Genomic DNA, 17115 nt, shown 5'->3' with positions numbered 1-17115 from the left:
CACTTCTCAGTTCCTATGCTTCCTGGCTGATGTTTTGGTCACTTTTGAATGCTGGCGGTGCTCTCACTCTAGTGGTAGCATGAGACAAAGTCTACAACCCATACAAGTGGCTCAGGTAGTGCAGTTCATCCAGGATGGCACATCAATGCGAGCTGTGGCAAAAAGGTTTGCTGTGTCTGTCAGCGTAGTGTCCAGAGCATGGAGGCGCTACCAGGAGACAGGCCAGTACATCAGGAGACGTGGAGGAGGCCGTAGGAGGGCAACAACCCAGCAGCAGGATCGCTACCTCCGCCTTTGTGCAAGGAGGTGCACTGCCAGCGCCCTGCAAAATGACCTCCAGCAGGCCACAAATGTGCATGTGTCAGCATATGGTCTCACAAGGGGTCTGAGGATCTCATCTCGGTACCTATTGGCAGTCAGGCTACCTCTGGCGAGCACATGGAGGGCTGTGCGGCCCCACAAAGAAATGCCACCCCACACCATGACTGACCCATCGCCAAACCGGTCATGCTGGAGGATGTTGCAGGCAGCAGAACGTTCTCCACGGCGTCTCCAGACTCTGTCACGTCTGTCACATGTGCTCATGTGCTCAGTGTGAACCTGCTTTCATCTGTGAAGAGCACAGGGCGCCAGTGGCGAATTTGCCAATCTTGGTGTTCTCTGGCAAATGCCAAACGTCCTGCACGGTGTTGGGCTGTAAGCACAACCCCCACCTGTGGACGTCGGGCCCTCATACCACCCTCATGGAGTCTGTTTCTGACCGTTTGAGCAGACACATGCACATTTGTGGCCTGCTGGAGGTCATTTTGCAGGGCGCTGGCAGTGCACCTCCTTGCACAAAGGCGGAGGTAGCGGTCCTGCTGCTGGGTTGTTGCCCTCCTACGGCCTCCTCCACGTCTACTGATGTACTGGCCTGTCTCCTGGTAGCACCTCCATGCTCTGGACACTACGCTGACAGACACAGCAAACCTTTTTGCCACAGCTCGCATTGATGTGCCATCCTGGATGAACTGCACTACCTGAGCCACTTGTGTGGGTTGTAGACTCCGTCTCATGCTACCACTAGAGTGAGAGCACCGCCAGCATTCAAAAGTGACCAAAACATCAGCCAGGAAGCATAGGAACTGAGAAGTGGTCTGTGGTCACCACCTGCTGAATCACTCTTTTTTGGGGGGTGTCTTGCTAATTGCCTATAATTTCCACCTTTTGTCTATTCCATTTGCACAACAGCATGTGAAATTTATTGTCAATCAGTGTTGCTTCCTAAGAGGACAGTTTGATTTCACAGAAGTGTGACTGACTTGGAGTTACATTGTGTTGTTTAAGTGTTCCCTTTATTTTTTTGAGCAGTGTATAACAACCAATACAACGCTAGCTTTCTTACATTAACCAGCATATCAAGTTATATTTATCAAAATCAGCTGACCAATTTAATAATCCTGCTTTCAAGAATACCCCACTCCTCTAATGTAATTACTCCTAAATATGTGTTAACTCAGTCTGAACTCTATAGTGGCTTGTCTTATTTATTTTGTATACGGATTAGGCCTTTTCAGTGGTGTAAAGTTTTTAAGTAAAAATGCTTGAAAGTACTACTTAAGTAGTTTTTTGGGGGGTATCTGTACTCTACTATTTATATTTTTGACTACTTTTACTTCACTACATTCCTAAAGAAAATAAATGTCCTTTCTACTCCATACATTTTCCCTGTGAATGCTTAGCAGGACAGGAAAATGGTCCAATTCACACACTTATCAAGAGAACACAAGAGAACACATGGTCATCCCTTCTGCCTCTGATCTGGAGGACTCACGAAACACAAATGCATCGTTTGTAAATGATGTCGGAGTGTTGGCTATCCATACATTTTTTAAAACAAGAAAATGGTGCCACCTGCTTTGCTTAATAGAAGGATTTTTTTTAAACTTTTGATAGTTAAGTATACTTGAGCAATTACATGTACTTTTGATACTTAAGTATATTTAGAACCAAATACTTTGACGTTTACTCAAGTAGTATTTTACTGGGTGACTTTCACTTTTACCTAAGTAGCTTTCTATTAAGGTATCTATACTTTTACTCAAGTATGCCAATTGGGTACTTTGCGACTATTGACATTATCACCATCATTAACCATTGTAAATATCTTAATGTTTCCCTTTTCATTTGGCCCATGTTGCTTACCGTAGGTAGATTACTCCCCACATGTATGTGCGGAACCACATGGCGGTGCCCGCGTTGGCCTGGTACTTCCTGATTAAGATGGGGTGAGGTACAGGCAGCAGGCCCACCAGGGTCCCATGCTGCAGGAACTTCAGGATCTCTGACTCGTCGGTCAGACCCCTGGAGGAGATAAACATGTCACTTAACTTACTTTAGTACATTTAGTTTTACAGGGACGGTGCGCATTAAAATCAACATTAATGTAAAAGGTGCCAGTTTTAGCCAGCCGGCTAATTTTCCTTGGGCAGGTAATATCCATAAATGTAGTCTCTCTCATCTATGCTAATCTAATTCTAGTGAATTCTATTGATCACTGTGTTCTGATCACTTCTGGGTTCCACAATCAAGAAAGATCACAATCCTATTGATACTGTCAGTCATAGACACATCTATTTCTAAGCTCTCAGTTTTCGGGAACACTTAGGGTTCCACAACCAAAATCACGAAATATAACCTCTCCATTTCCCTTAGGATCCTCGTCTCTTACTTGTCTATGCAGATCTTCTCCACCTGAGGAACCAGAACTTGTAGCAGCCTCATGATAGTCTGGAGAGGAAGCTTACTCTTCCAGGATTGGACCTAGTAGAGAACAGTACAGAGAAGGGAGACGAGGTCATGACCTATTAGGAGGGAGGGATCTTACCAATGATGTACATACCACAGCTGTGAATGTACTGTATTATTGAGGGGGAGGGAGGGAGACATGGCTGGATGGAGGGAGGGATGGAGACATGGCTGGATAGAGGGAGGGAGGGAGGGATGGAGACATGGCTGGATAGAGGGAGACATGGCTGGATGGAGGGAGGGATGGAGACATGGCTGGATAGAGGGAGGGAGGGATGGATGGATGGAGACATGGCTGGATAGAGGGAGACATGGCTGGATGGAGGGAGGGATGGAGACATGGCTGGATAGAGGGAGACATGGCTGGATGGAGGGAGGGAGGGAGGGATGGATGGAGACATGGCTGGATAGAGGGAGACATGGCTGGATGGAGGGAGGGATGGAGACATGGCTGGATAGAGGGAGGGAGGGATGGCTGGATGGAAACATGGCTGGATAGAGGGAGACATGGCTGGATGGAGGGAGGGATGGAGACATGGCTGGATAGAGGGACGGAGGGATGGATGGAGACATGGCTGGATAGAGGGAGACATGGCTGGATGGAGGGAGGGATGGAGACATGGCTGGATGGAGGGAGGGAGGGAGGGATGGAGACATGGCTGGATAGAGGGAGACATGGCTGGATGGAGGGAGGGATGGAGACATGGCTGGATAGAGGGAGGGAGGGATGGAGACATGGCTGGATAGAGGGAGACATGGCTGGATGGAGGGAGGGAGACATGGCTGAATGATGGAGGGAGGGAGGGCTCTTACCCAGTCTGGAGTGGGGTTCCAGTTCATAGCTGATGATGATACACTGGACAAACGACTTCTGGCCAGCTCTGACTCTGGTTGAAAGGCCTCCTTGATAGGAAGAAAAGGAACCATTAGTCACTAGGCTCAATCTTAATGTCACTGAGCAGTAACATACTGTATATCTCTCTGACAAGTTATTTTGTCCTGTATATAACTTCACTCTAAATGATTCCCACAAGACTTGCTTTCCAGTGAGCTGCGTTCATATGTCTCCACATTCAGAGCTCTTACCTCGTTATCTCTCCCCGAGTTGGACTCTGTGTCGCTGGCTCCAGCTATACCACTGGTGTCAGCGGCAGAGGACTGCGGAGAGTGGGTGTGTTGGGGAGAGTGGGTGTGTTGGGGAGAGTGGGCGTGTTGGGGAGAGTGGGCGTTTTGGTCAGTGGTCATGTGCTGAAGACAGACCATGGTGCCATCCTCAGAGACCTGAGCCTTCTCTGTCAGCTTGTCAATAGCTACAGGGACAAAACATCAACAAAGACCCTTAGGGAACGGTTCAATGGTTTCTAACAATGAAAGAAAACGAATTATTTTGGTACGGCTTAAAAGAAACTAATTGCTGTTTTTCTTATAAAAGGGGTGAGAGAATTGCAGAAGTTATGTGACGAAACAGAGCAGTAGGTTATAAGTTAGTGATAGCTGAGTGGAAACCCGGCAAGCCCAGTTAATAGAATTGAATAGAATTAAATATAAAAACCTTAACATACCATAGGGAAATGTGCTTTGCAAAATACAGGCATGCATGGAGAGCTCCAGAAGAAGAGGGGTACCTGGTATGGCCACGAGACTGGCTTTGAGTGTCCCTGGCTCAGCTGGGACGGCCGGTCGGGACCCCTCCATGGAGACGGTCTCCTGGGAGTTGATACGGGAGATAACGGCTGTGGTAGTCTTCTTCCTCTTCTTCATCTGCAGGGCCTTGTTGGAAGAATGGAAAATACGATTATTCAGCAAAGCAACTGAACCAAGTGATTACTGACCCACTTTACATGTTTTGTGACCAACTGTTTTCTCAAGTCAGATTTATTTAAATTTTATTTTATTTTATTTCACTCACAACACACTACATCAACTTTTTGTTTTTAACTGGGGGAAAATATTATGGGGGAAAATATTGACCGTTGGCTTAAAGCCTCCTTTTACTGTTTTCTGCAAGAGGATAGAGTTCTACGTTGGTACGGCAACTGCATTGCCCACAACCGCAGGGCTCTCCAGAGGGCGGTCTGCACAAAGCATCACCGGGGGCACACTACCTGCCCTCCAGGAGTCCTACAGCACCCGATGTCACAGGAAGGCCAAAAAGATTATCAAGCGCTACAACCACCTGAGCCACTGCCTGTTTACCCCGTTATCATCCAGAAGGCGAGGTCAGTACAGGTGCATCAAAGCGGGGACCGAGAGACTGAAAAACAGCTTCTATCTCAAGGCCATCAGACTGTTAAATAGCCATCATTAGTACAGAAAGGCTGCTGCCTACATGCAGACTTGAAATCATTGGCCACTTTAATAAAAATGGAACACTAGTCACTTTAATAATGTTTACACATCTTGCATTACGTTACCCATATCATAAGTAAATACTGTATTTTATACTATATCTTAGTCTATGCCGCTCTGACATTGCACGTCCATATATTTATATATTCTTAATTCCATTCCTTTACTTAGATTTGTGTATATTGGGTATATGTTGTGAAATTGTTAGATATTACTGCACTGTTGAAACTAGAAGCACAAGCATTTCGCTACACCCGCAATAACATCTGCTACCCACGTGTATGTGACCAATAACATCTGCTACCCACGTGTATGTGACCAATAATATCTGCTACCCATGTGTATGTGACCAATAACATCTTCTGAACACGTGTATGTAACCAATAACATCTTCTGAAAACGTGTATGTGACCAATAACATCTGCTAAACACGTGTATGTGACCAATAACATCTGCTAAACACGTGTACGTGACCAATAACATCTGCTAACCACGTGTACGTGACCAATAACATCTGCTACCCACGTGTATGTAACCAATAACATCTGCTAAACACGTGTATGTGACCAATAACATCTGCTAACCGTGTGTATGTGACCAATAACATCTGCTAACCGTGTGTATGTGACCAATAACATCTGTTAAACAGGTGTATGTGACCAATAAAATGTGATTGGATTTGATTTAGAAAGCACCTCTCTGTACCTTGTGGATGGTGGCTGGGTCAGAGGACAGATTGGCCAGCTGGTGGAAGATGTTACGCTTACGGATAATGGCGTACACCAGGTTACAGTTACCTGCGTGGAGAAGGACAGTTACTGGGCAGGTTTATCGTGTCAAAGTTTAAAAAGAGAGATACTCCCGAAAGAAGTAGGGAAAATGAGCTTTTAAATAGTGTCAGTCTGGCAGGTTGTGTTCTGGTCATTTCGCTGCAGTCATGTTGATGCAATCCCATTGTCCACCAAGAGAGGGCACCGTTCCCATACTGCCCAGTCAATGCTAGGTCTAATGTCTTTGGAGGAGTCGGAGCCAGCCTCTCGACCACAACCATTCTAGATTTGCTTTACTACTGTGTGATGTCTGACAACATGAGACTAGAGCCTGGGTCCCAGATCACTTTGTGCCATCTTGACGACTCCTTGTCACTTATTGTCATGTCTGACAAGAAAGCACAATCAGATCTGGGACCTGAGCTAACTAGAGCCAGGTTTTACCATCAAACTGATACTGGATGAGGTTGTTGAAGACCTCCAGCAGGAAGAAGACAAGATGGTGGTTCTGGGAGGCAGAGAAGAGGAACCAGTTGGTGGAGAAGGCTTCCAGGAGGTGGAGCAGCTTGTTAGCTGCCACCATGGACAGACTCTTCAGGTAAGGAGACACTGTGGAGGAGAAACAGAAGTTAGTTGGTTAACTGCCACCATGGACAGACTCTTCAGGTAAGGGAGACACTGTGGAGGATGGTGGTGTACTGGTGTCAATAACCTGCAATATCCAGATGCAGCCAACAGGTGGCGACCATTTCAATGACAGTTAGACACTCACCCAGAGATTGAAATAGAATAGTAGTATTATATTGTATCTCTGAGCACTCACCGTTCACTACGATAGTGAGCAGGCAGTCAAAGAGGGGCTGCAGGCGTTGATGTCCACTAGTGATGATCTTGTGGAAGATCTAGACAATCACATATGAAGACTGCCATGAGGCAGATGATCCACCAGCGTACAGACAGTTATGTTCATACTGTATATCATACTATGATCAGTTTGTTTCTGCACGCCGGTAAACAACGACCTTCATCAGAGCATGCTACTGTATCCTCCCATCCTCCCTCCCTCCCTCCTTCCCTCCCATCCATCTATCCTCACTCCCTCCCTCCCTCCCTGCCATAATTGTTTTGTGCCTCTGCCGTTGGTAACCAACGATCTTCATCAGAGCATGCTACTGTATCTTCCCCTCCCCTACCCTCCTTCCCTCCCATCCATCTATCCTCCCTCCCATCCATCCATCTATCCTCCCTCCCATCCATCCATCCATCCATCCATCCATCCTCCCTCCCATCCATCCATCCATCCATCCTCCCTCCCTCCCATCCATCCATCCATCCATCCATCCATCCTCCCTCCCTCCCATCCATCCATCCTCCCTCCCTCCCTCCCTCCCTCCCTCCCTCCCTCCCTCCCTCCCTCCCTCCCTCCCTCCCTCCCTCCCATCCCTCGGCATCCAGGGAAGCATTGAGACGTGGCTCAGACAGCTCTACTCACCACTATGAGCAGATCAGCATGTGTTCCAGTGAACACAGGGATGTCCATGGGGACTCGTACAGAGTAGGGCTTATTCAGACGCACACCAAAGTTCCTCTCTCCACTCAGCAGCAGCACGATAAACACACCGATGTGTACCAGGCCCACACGAGCTGCACACAGAGTACATATAAGAAGAAGAAACACACACACACAGAGTACATATAAGAAGAAGAAACACACACACACACACAGAGTACATATAAGAAGAAGAAACACACACAGAGTACATATAAGAAGAAGAAACACACACACAGAGTACATATAAGAAGAAGAAACACACACACAGAGTACATATAAGAAGAAGAAACACACACACACACACAGAGTACATATAAGAAGAAGAAACACACACACACACACAGAGTACATATAAGAAGAAGAAACACACACACACACAGAGTACATATAAGAAGAAGAAACACACACACACACACAGAGTACATATAAGAAGAAGAAACACACACACACACACACACTGCTCTGTGTGACTCACACTGGTCAGCCCGTGCATCATTCAGGTAAAACAGGATGGGCACCAGGACATCCAGAACATCACTGCTCTTCAACACGAAGAACAGGAACTTCTGAAACACATAAATAGCAAGTTTGTAGGATAAACGAGATCAACAAAAAGGCACTGACATAGTGACCTTCAATATTATATGAATATTCTCGCTTGTACTTTGTGGAAACAGTTAGGAACATCAATACTGTACTTAAAAATGTCAGACCCCCAGAGGTCAGACACAGACAATAGACAATACTTGTCAAAGTTTAAAAAAAAGACCATTATCACAATCTTTTTAAAAACGTGTTCTCTAGAGAAGCTGCAAATGTCACTCAGGTGATGAAAACATAAAATCTGTATTTGGGAGGTAAATCATTAAAACATAAAATCTGTATTTGGGAGGTAAATCATTAAAACATAAAATCTGTATTTGGGAGGTAAACACTCATAGGCATCTCCTCAGTGCATTCCCCATCAGAGAGAGAGGAGGATGTAATCAATGTGCGACGCGTCGGGGCGTGTACGAAGCACACAGATGAACAGATGGCACAGTGCTGAGGGCAGAAGGGTAGAGCAATGTGATGCAGGAAGTGTTGAGGTGGATAGGTGTGATATGCCACATTATTCTACAGACGAGCCTCTCAGCGTTCTACGGACGAGCCTCTCAGCGTTCTACGGACGAGCCTCTCAGCGTTCTACGGACGAGCCTCTCAGCGTTCTACGGACGAGCCTCTCAGCGTTCTACGGACGAGCCTCTCAGCGTTCTACGGACGAGCCTCTCAGCGTTCTACGGACGAGCCTCTCAGCGTTCTACGGACGAGCCTCTCAGCGTTCTACGGACGAGCCTCTCAGCGTTCTACGGACGAGCCTCTCAGCGTTCTACGGACGAGCCTCTCAGCGTTCTACGGACGAGCCTCTCAGCGTTCTACGGACGACCCTCTCAGCGTTCTACGGACGACCCTCTCAGCGTTCTACGGACGACCCTCTCAGCGTTCTACGGACGACCCTCTCAGCGTTCTACAGACGAGCCTCTCAGCGTTCTACAGACGAGCCTCTCAGCGTTCTACAGACGAGCCTCTCAGCGTTCTACAGACGAGCCTCTCAGCGTTCTATGTGAGCTCGATTGTATACACCTGTCAGCAACGGGTGTGGCTGAAATAGCTGAATCCGCTAATTTCAAGGGGTGTCCACATACTTTTGTATATATTGTGTATGTAAAATTTGTTTAGATTTAGAATGGCCCATTATCAAATGGGCAAGAACGGGGGAGGGGGGAAAAAAGAATTTTTCTCTGTTTGACTGGAATAGCGAATGTAGGCCGTTGTCATGACGTTGCCCTGTTGGTGAGGTTTATGACCCCCATAAATACCTTTTCCCCCTTTTCTCGCTCTACTCTACATAATGGACTCTTGGAAACCCCTTTGTTAACATAGAGCGAGTGTGGTAACCTCAAAAGGTTGGGAACGGAATAATATTTCGGTAATCCAACCAGTTGAAAGTATCCGTTGGTACTTTATTAAAGAATATGATGTCAGCTCAGTTGTTGTCTGGGACATATCTGATGACATGACAAACTGTATCTTGGAAAGTATACACATTCTAGTCATCGGATTCACATGGAATTGTAGTGCAATTGAAATGCTTAAATATGAAACTATTTGTGAAAAGATGAAATTAAATTTAGGTTTAAAATGAGAATTGTTTTCATAAGTAAAATATGCTCACTCAGTGGTCACGCCCAAGTGAACCAATTCACGGCGGACTAAGCCAACCTCAGCGTGAGCTCTGGTTGCGAATGGTTGAACGACTACAACCTAACGAAATTGACATTGTGTTCCCTAGGACGTGAGGACTGATGTCCATACGTTTAAAAGGGCGAATTTCAACATAGAGGTGACGATCGCCACGCTGGAAGGATGAATTTCGACGATACCAGCGAGAATATAGCAAGAGCTTATAGTATGGCAACTTGGTATGAACTTTGAACTCTTATTCACTAAAGAAGTGATACATCCTAGACGTTGAGTTATCAGCAGCAGCTGTAAACGTGCGTGGCCTAGGAAAGGACGGACAATCTCTTCAGAACGACAGGGTACTACAACGTATCCGTTCTACCACATGACGACAGACTACAACGTATCCGCCCAGAAATATTCTTCAAAGGACAAGGGAGATCTCTGCTGGGCAACCCAGCCTTCCATCTTCGACAAATCTATCAAAGCGCAGCTCAGAGTAAATATATTTCTTGCATTTTCCTTTTCCCGAATGGGCGGTTATTTAGAATGCATAAGATTCTGTATTTACGATAACGTAGCTTCATAAGGTCCGATAGAGACCCAATCCTTTAGTCCCTCAGTCTTCTCGCTCTTTCATTCAAACCCAACCCCCTTTCTTTGTGTAACCAGCCATCATATCGGTTTCGTCCACTAGGGACTTTTTCTTTTATGACATAATTAGTCATCAATGTATGATCCATCCTGTGTATATGTCATTCTGTGTGATTATTTAGTTATTTAGTAAATAAATAATTAAACAATTTTGTATTGCTGATTCAACTTGTTAGTCAGGGTTCGTGAAGATAACCAAGAATTTTACGATGTTCAGATGAGACTGAATAAGGTGACGATTAATAATTGACTGCTATTGATATAAAAGGTTACCAGGTCTTTAAGAGTTTATTCGGAAGACAACCGCTCTATAAACATTCTTCCGTGGTGCCGACTTCCTAGTTAATTACATTTCCCTAATTAGTTTAAATCAGGTAATATTAATTACAGAGAATAGATTTGATAAAATAGCATGTCATATCATTTAATCCATAGTAAAGACACAACACCGCTTTCCTGTTGGTTCATTTTTTCAAATCATGCCAGGTAAGCTACTCCGGTTATTTCACTCCAAGCATCCATCAACCACTGTTTGAGGAGCATGCAGCCTCTTCCTACTCGACAGGTGATATTCCACCCAAACTCTGGCCATGGCCCTCCAACCTTGTTCCTGCAGCTAACTAGTGGTTCATTTGGGGAAATGAAGTGAAATCTGTTTGGGAACATTGATAGTTTTCACAACAAAACATATTCAATTAAACCGGTGACAGCCCATCTCTCTGTGTGCTCGAGAAAGGAATGAAGGAGAGAGAGGAGGAGATGGAAACTCACTGTAGTGAGATATTCTGTAGCTAAAGGTAATGTGCCAGCCTATATGAAAATAGAAGCTATTAAAGGCTATTCAAAATCAAATACAAATTCATAATTGTAGGCAAACTCTGTAAGCTACAATGCACAATCAATGAACAAAAAGCATGGCCTAAGGCTATATGTTCTCTCCCAGACTCAGGGATATACATTTTGGAGTGCATCATAACGTAACCAGTCTATCCAGTATACTTAGTAATACAGTCTACACTCAAGGGCGATTACTAGAATTAGTTACATTTTGGAGTACAGCCTCGAAGAATCACATACCAAAGACATCTTAAAATCAGACATCTTTAACCTGTTGAGGCTGGGGGCGCTGTTGTCACTATTTATGCTAATCGTGTAATTTTTGAAACGGCTTCCCACAAAATTCTTGATCGTACAATATGCATATTATTATTATTATTGGATAGAAAACAGTCTATAGTTTCTATAGGAGTTGAAATTTTGTCTCTAAGTGGAACAGAACCCATTCTACAGCAATTTCCCTGACATGGAGTCAGATTTCAGAAATGTTGGACCCTGATCTGGAGTCAGTTAAAAGGCCACAGTTATTGCTATGAGTATACGGACACTGCTTACGTCTTCCCCTGGATGCCTTTACGTGATGACGATTTGAATGGGGTCGATTGCGCGTTCACAGGCACTACAAATTAAAAAACCCTGTAGCTAGTCACTCTTTTCTTGCTGCGTCATGCGCCTGGAGGACATCGACCTGCTATTTTTCCAAGCGTTAGTTTAGCCTGTTATATTTCTCTGGTCATGTTTTTACTCGTTATAGGAGTTAAAAACATCATAAGGTAGTTAATTTAAAGCGTTTTATAGCAATTTATATCCGTTTAGTGCGATTTTGGGACATTTATTTCTGAAACGCTGTGAATCGCTGGGCACGTTTCCAGTTCATCCCGAACGCAGTTGGCATTTCCACATGGCAAGAGGACAGCTTTCCACCAAAAGACGATTAGACCCAAGAAAGGATCCTTTGCCCAAGATACTGATGGAAGAACAGCTCAAAGTAGGACATTTTTATTATGATAAATCGTGTTTCTGTCGAAAAATGTTAGTGGCTTAGGACGCCATGTTTTTTGACGTAGCTTCGCTTGGCGCAAACTGTATTGAAAAGTAAGGATAATTTAAAAAAATGTAATTCCGCGATTGTATTAAGAATTAAATTGTCTATCAATCGATGTCCACCCTATATTTTTTAGTCACGTTTATGAGTATTTATGTATAAGAGTAGATCACTGTCTAATATGGCGCACAGACATTTTCTCACCAGCTGGGCTACATTTCACATTGTCTAACCATGATTTTGGTGGCTAAATATGCACATTTTCGAACAAACTGTATATGTATGTTGTAATGTGATGTTACAGGGGTGTCATCTGAAGAATTCTGAGAAGGTTAGTGAAAAAAATAATATATTTTGGCGATGTTGACGTTATCGCTCTCTTTGGCTAGAATCAATGCTGGGCTGCTATGTGCTATGTGCTATGCTAATATAACGATTTATTGTGTTTTCGCTGTAAGACACTTAGAAAATCTGAAATATTGTCTGTATTCACAGGATCTGTGTCTTTCGATTAGTGTATGCTGTGTATTTTTACGAAATGTTTGATGATTAGTAAGTAGGTAAACACGTTGCTCTATGTAGTTATTCTAGTCCATTTGTGACGGTGGGTGCAATTGTAACCTATGCCATCTACCTGAAATATGCACATTTTTCTAACAAAACCTATCCCATACCATAAATATGTTATCAGACTGTCATCTGATGAGTTTTTTTCTTGGTTAGGGGCTATAAATATCTTAGTTTAGCCGAATTGGTGATAGCTACTGGTGTTGGTGGACAAATAAAAGATGGTGGATTATGCTAATGTGTTTTTAGGTAATAGATTTACATCTTTACATATTGTGTCTTCCCTGTAAAACATTTTAAAAATCGGACATGTTGGCTGGATTCACAAGATCTGTGTCTTTCATTAGCTGTATTGGACTTTAATGTGTGAAAGTTAAATATTTTAAAAATAGATATTTTTTGAATTTCGCAGCTCTGCCTTTTCAGTGGGGGTGGGGGGGAGTGCCGCTAGCGGCACCCTCAGCCTAGACAGGTTAACCAAAGACATCTTTAACCAAAGATGTGTTTGATGTGATTTCCGATTGCATTCATGTCCGAGTGGTTAGAGGGACAATAGAGCCCTGAGTAGCAGGCCATTAGGACCTGATGGAGGGACAATAGAGCCCTGAGTACAAGGCTATTAGAACCTGATGGAGGGACAATAGAGCCCTGAGTAGCAGGTCATTAGGACCTGATGGAGGGACAATAGAGCCCTGAGTACCAGGTCATTAGGACCTGATGGAGGGACAATAGAGCCCTGAGTACCAGGTCATTAGGACCTGATGGAGGGACAATAGAGCCCTGAGTACCAGGTCATTAGGACCTGATGGAGGGACAATAGAGCCCTGAGTACCAGGTCATTAGGACCTGATGGAGGGACAATAGAGCCCTGAGTACCAGGCCATTAGAAACATGGTCATCAGTGAGTTGGGTACTACCAACATGAGTGCATAAGAGGAGATTACCGTTAGTGGAATTTTACTTCAGTCATGAAACATGACTGCCGGCGCGGAGGTAATACGGTCACCGTGACTGCCGGCGCGGAGGTAATACGGTCACCGTGACTGCCGGCAGGGAGGTAATACGGTCGCCGTGACTGCCGGTACGGAGGTAATACGGTCGCCGTGACTGCCGGTACGGAGGTAATACGGTCGCCGTGACTGCCGGTACGGAGGTAATACGGTCGCCGTGACTGCCGGTACGGAGGTAATACGGTCACCGTGACTGCCGGTACGGAGGTAATACGGTCACCGTGACTGCCGGTACGGAGGTAATACGGTCACCGTGACTGCCGGTACGGAGGTAATACGGTCACCGTGACTGCCGGTACGGAGGTAATACGGTCACCGTGACTGCCGGTACGGAGGTAATACGGTCACCGTGACTGCCGGTACGGAGGTAATACGGTCACCGTGACTGCCGGTACGGAGGTAATACGGTCACCGTGACTGCCGGTACGGAGGTAATACGGTCACCGTGACTGCCGGTACGGAGGTAATACGGTCACCGTGACTGCCGGTACGGAGGTAATGTTGGTCACCGTGACTGCCGGCGCGGAGGTAATACGGTCACCGGGACATTACAACGGAACGACTTGATTAGTGTAGTGTTAGCTGGCTACACAGTTGTCTTTGCTTTCTTTGATTTGTTTGATCTTAGCTAGCTACTTAGCTGGCTACATAGCCGTCTTTGTATCAAAGATAATTGTGTAGTTATCGAGGTTCGCTGAGGTTCGCTAGCCAGGTATTCTCGTCCTAACGTAACGTAACGTAACGTAGTCAACCCTGCTAGCTAGCCAGCTAGCCACCGATTAGCAGCACTGTAGAAACGATTACATTACGACGGAACGACTTGATTTGTGTAGTGTTAGCTAGCTACATAGTTTTCTTTGCTATCTTTGTATCTAAGATAATTGTGTAGCTTTGAGTAATTATCGGTTAGCTAGCCAGCTATTTTCGCCTGCCGCGCTGCCGTCCTCCTACCTAGCCAACACTGCTAGCTAACACTGCTAGCTAGCCAACTTCTACCGAATAGCAGCACTGTAGAAACTTACATTACAACGGAACGACTTGATTAGCGTAGTGTTAGCTAGTTGTCTTTGCTGTCCTTGTATCCATGATAATTGTGTAGTTTAGAGAAATTTTGAGAAATTGTCGAGGTTACCTAGCCAGCTTCACTTTCAACAACGCAGCCACCGCTAGCCAGGCTACTTCACCAGCCAGCAGTACTATATCATTTTAGTCAATAAGATCTTTTATTTAATTTTTTTTTGCAACGTAAGCTTAACTTTCTGAACATTCGAGACGTGTAGTCCACTTGTCATTCTAATCTCCTTTGCATTAGCGTAGCCTCTTCTGTAGCCTGTCAACTATGTGTCTGTCTATCCCTGTTCTCTCCTCTCTGCACAGACCATACAAACGCTTCACACCGCGTGGCCGCGCCCACCCTAACCTGGTGGTCCCAGCCCGCACGACCCACGTGGAGTTCCAGGTCTCCGGTAGCCTCTGGAACTGCCGATCTGCGGCCAACAAGGCAGAGCTCATCTCAGCCCATGCGTCCCTCCAGTCCCTCGACTTCTTGGCACTGACGGAAACATGGCTCACCACAGATAACACTGCTACTCCTACTGCTCTCTCTTCGTCTGCCCACGTGTTCTCGCACACCCCGAGAGCTTCTGGTCAGCGGGGTGGTGGCACCGGGATCCTCATCTCTCCCAAGTGGTCATTCTCTCTTTCTCCCCTTACACATCTGTCTATCGCCTCCTTTGAATTCCATGCTGTCACAGTTACCAGCCCTTTCAAGCTTAACATCCTTATCATTTATCGCCCTCCAGGTTCCCTTGGAGAGTTTATCAATGAGCTTGATGCCTTGATAAGCTCCTTTCCTGAGGACGGCTCACCTCTCACAGTTCTGGGTGACTTTAACCTCCCCATGTCTACCTTTGACTCATTCCTCTCTGCCTCCTTTCCACTCCTCTCCTCTTTTGACCTCACCCTCTCACCTTCCCCCCCTACTCACAAGGCAGGCAATACGCTTGACCTCATCTTTACTAGATGCTGTTCTTCCACTAACCTCATTGCAACTCCCCTCCAAGTCTCCGACCACTACCTTGTATCCTTTTCCCTCTCGCTCTCATCCAACACTTCCCACACTGCCCCTACTCGGATGGTATCGCGCCGTCCCAACCTTCGCTCTCTCTCCCCCGCTACTCTCTCCTCTTCCATCCTATCATCTCTTCCCTCTGCCCAAACCTTCTCCAACCTATCTCCTGATTCTGCCTCCTCAACCCTCCTCTCCTCCCTTTCTGCATCCTTTGACTCTCTATGTCCCCTATCCTCCAGGCCGGCTCGGTCCTCCCCTCCCGCTCCGTGGCTCGACGACTCATTGCGAGCTCACAGAACAGGGCTCCGGGCAGCCGAGCGGAAATGGAGGAAAACTCGCCTCCCTGCGGACCTGGCATCCTTTCACTCCCTCCTCTCTACATTTTCCTCTTCTGTCTCTGCTGCTAAAGCCACTTTCTACCACTCTAAATTCCAAGCATCTGCCTCTAACCCTAGGAAGCTCTTTGCCACCTTCTCCTCCCTCCTGAATCCTCCTCCCCCCCCCCCCCCCTCCTCCCTCTCTGCAGACGACTTCGTCAACCATTTCGAAAAGAAGGTCGACGACATCCGATCCTCGTTTGCTAAGTCAAACGACACCGCTGGTTCTGCTCACACTGCCCTACCCTGTGCTCTGACCTCTTTCTCCCCTCTCTCTCCAGATGAAATCTCGCGTCTTGTGACGGCCGGCCGCCCAACAACCTGCCCGCTTGACCCTATCCCCTCCTCTCTTCTCCAGACCATTTCCGGAGACCTTCTCCCTTACCTCACCTCGCTCATCAACTCATCCTTGACCGCTGGCTACGTCCCTTCCGTCTTCAAGAGAGCGAGAGTTGCACCCCTTCTGAAAAAACCTACACTCGATCCCTCCGATGTCAACAACTACAGACCAGTATCCCTTCTTTCTTTTCTCTCCAAAACTCTTGAACGTGCCGTCCTTGGCCAGCTCTCCTGCTATCTCTCTCAGAATGACCTTCTTGATCCAAATCAGTCAGGTTTCAAGACTAGTCACTCAACTGAGACTGCTCTTCTCTGTATCACGGAGGCGCTCCGCACTGCTAAAGCTAACTCTCTCTCCTCTGCTCTCATCCTTCTAGACCTATCGGCTGCCTTCGATACTGTGAACCATCAGATCCTCCTCTCCACCCTCTCCGAGTTGGGCATCTCCGGCGCGGCCCACGCTTGGATTGCGTCCTACCTGACAGGTCGCTCCTACCAGGTGGCGTGGCGAGAATCTGTCTCCTCACCACGCGC

The 17115-nt window shown here is 46.2% G+C and overlaps 1 protein-coding gene across 3 annotated transcripts in view; it reads right to left on the bottom strand.

The window, feature by feature from the left end:
- The window catches only part of LOC129828617 (protein HID1-like), a 34042-nt gene that overhangs the window by 1351 nt on the left and 15576 nt on the right, over positions 1-17115 (bottom strand). For all 3 annotated transcript variants that reach the window (XM_055889700.1, XM_055889701.1, XM_055889702.1), the window contains 10 exons: positions 7934-8024; positions 7399-7550; positions 6730-6808; positions 6351-6515; positions 5842-5933; positions 4413-4557; positions 3874-4097; positions 3601-3690; positions 2711-2802; positions 2185-2343 (listed from right to left, as the gene is read on the bottom strand). In XM_055889700.1, coding sequence (XP_055745675.1) covers positions 2185-2343; positions 2711-2802; positions 3601-3690; positions 3874-4097; positions 4413-4557; positions 5842-5933; positions 6351-6515; positions 6730-6808; positions 7399-7550; positions 7934-8024 — 1289 coding nt within the window. The remainder of the gene's footprint in view (positions 1-2184; positions 2344-2710; positions 2803-3600; positions 3691-3873; positions 4098-4412; positions 4558-5841; positions 5934-6350; positions 6516-6729; positions 6809-7398; positions 7551-7933; positions 8025-17115) is intronic.

Source organism: Salvelinus fontinalis, chromosome 30 (assembly GCF_029448725.1).
Source record: "Salvelinus fontinalis isolate EN_2023a chromosome 30, ASM2944872v1, whole genome shotgun sequence".
In the NCBI taxonomy this organism is placed as follows: Eukaryota; Metazoa; Chordata; class Actinopteri; order Salmoniformes; family Salmonidae; genus Salvelinus; species Salvelinus fontinalis.
The sequence above is the reverse complement of the archived record's forward strand: the minus strand, read 5'-3'. Positions and strand labels throughout refer to the sequence as shown.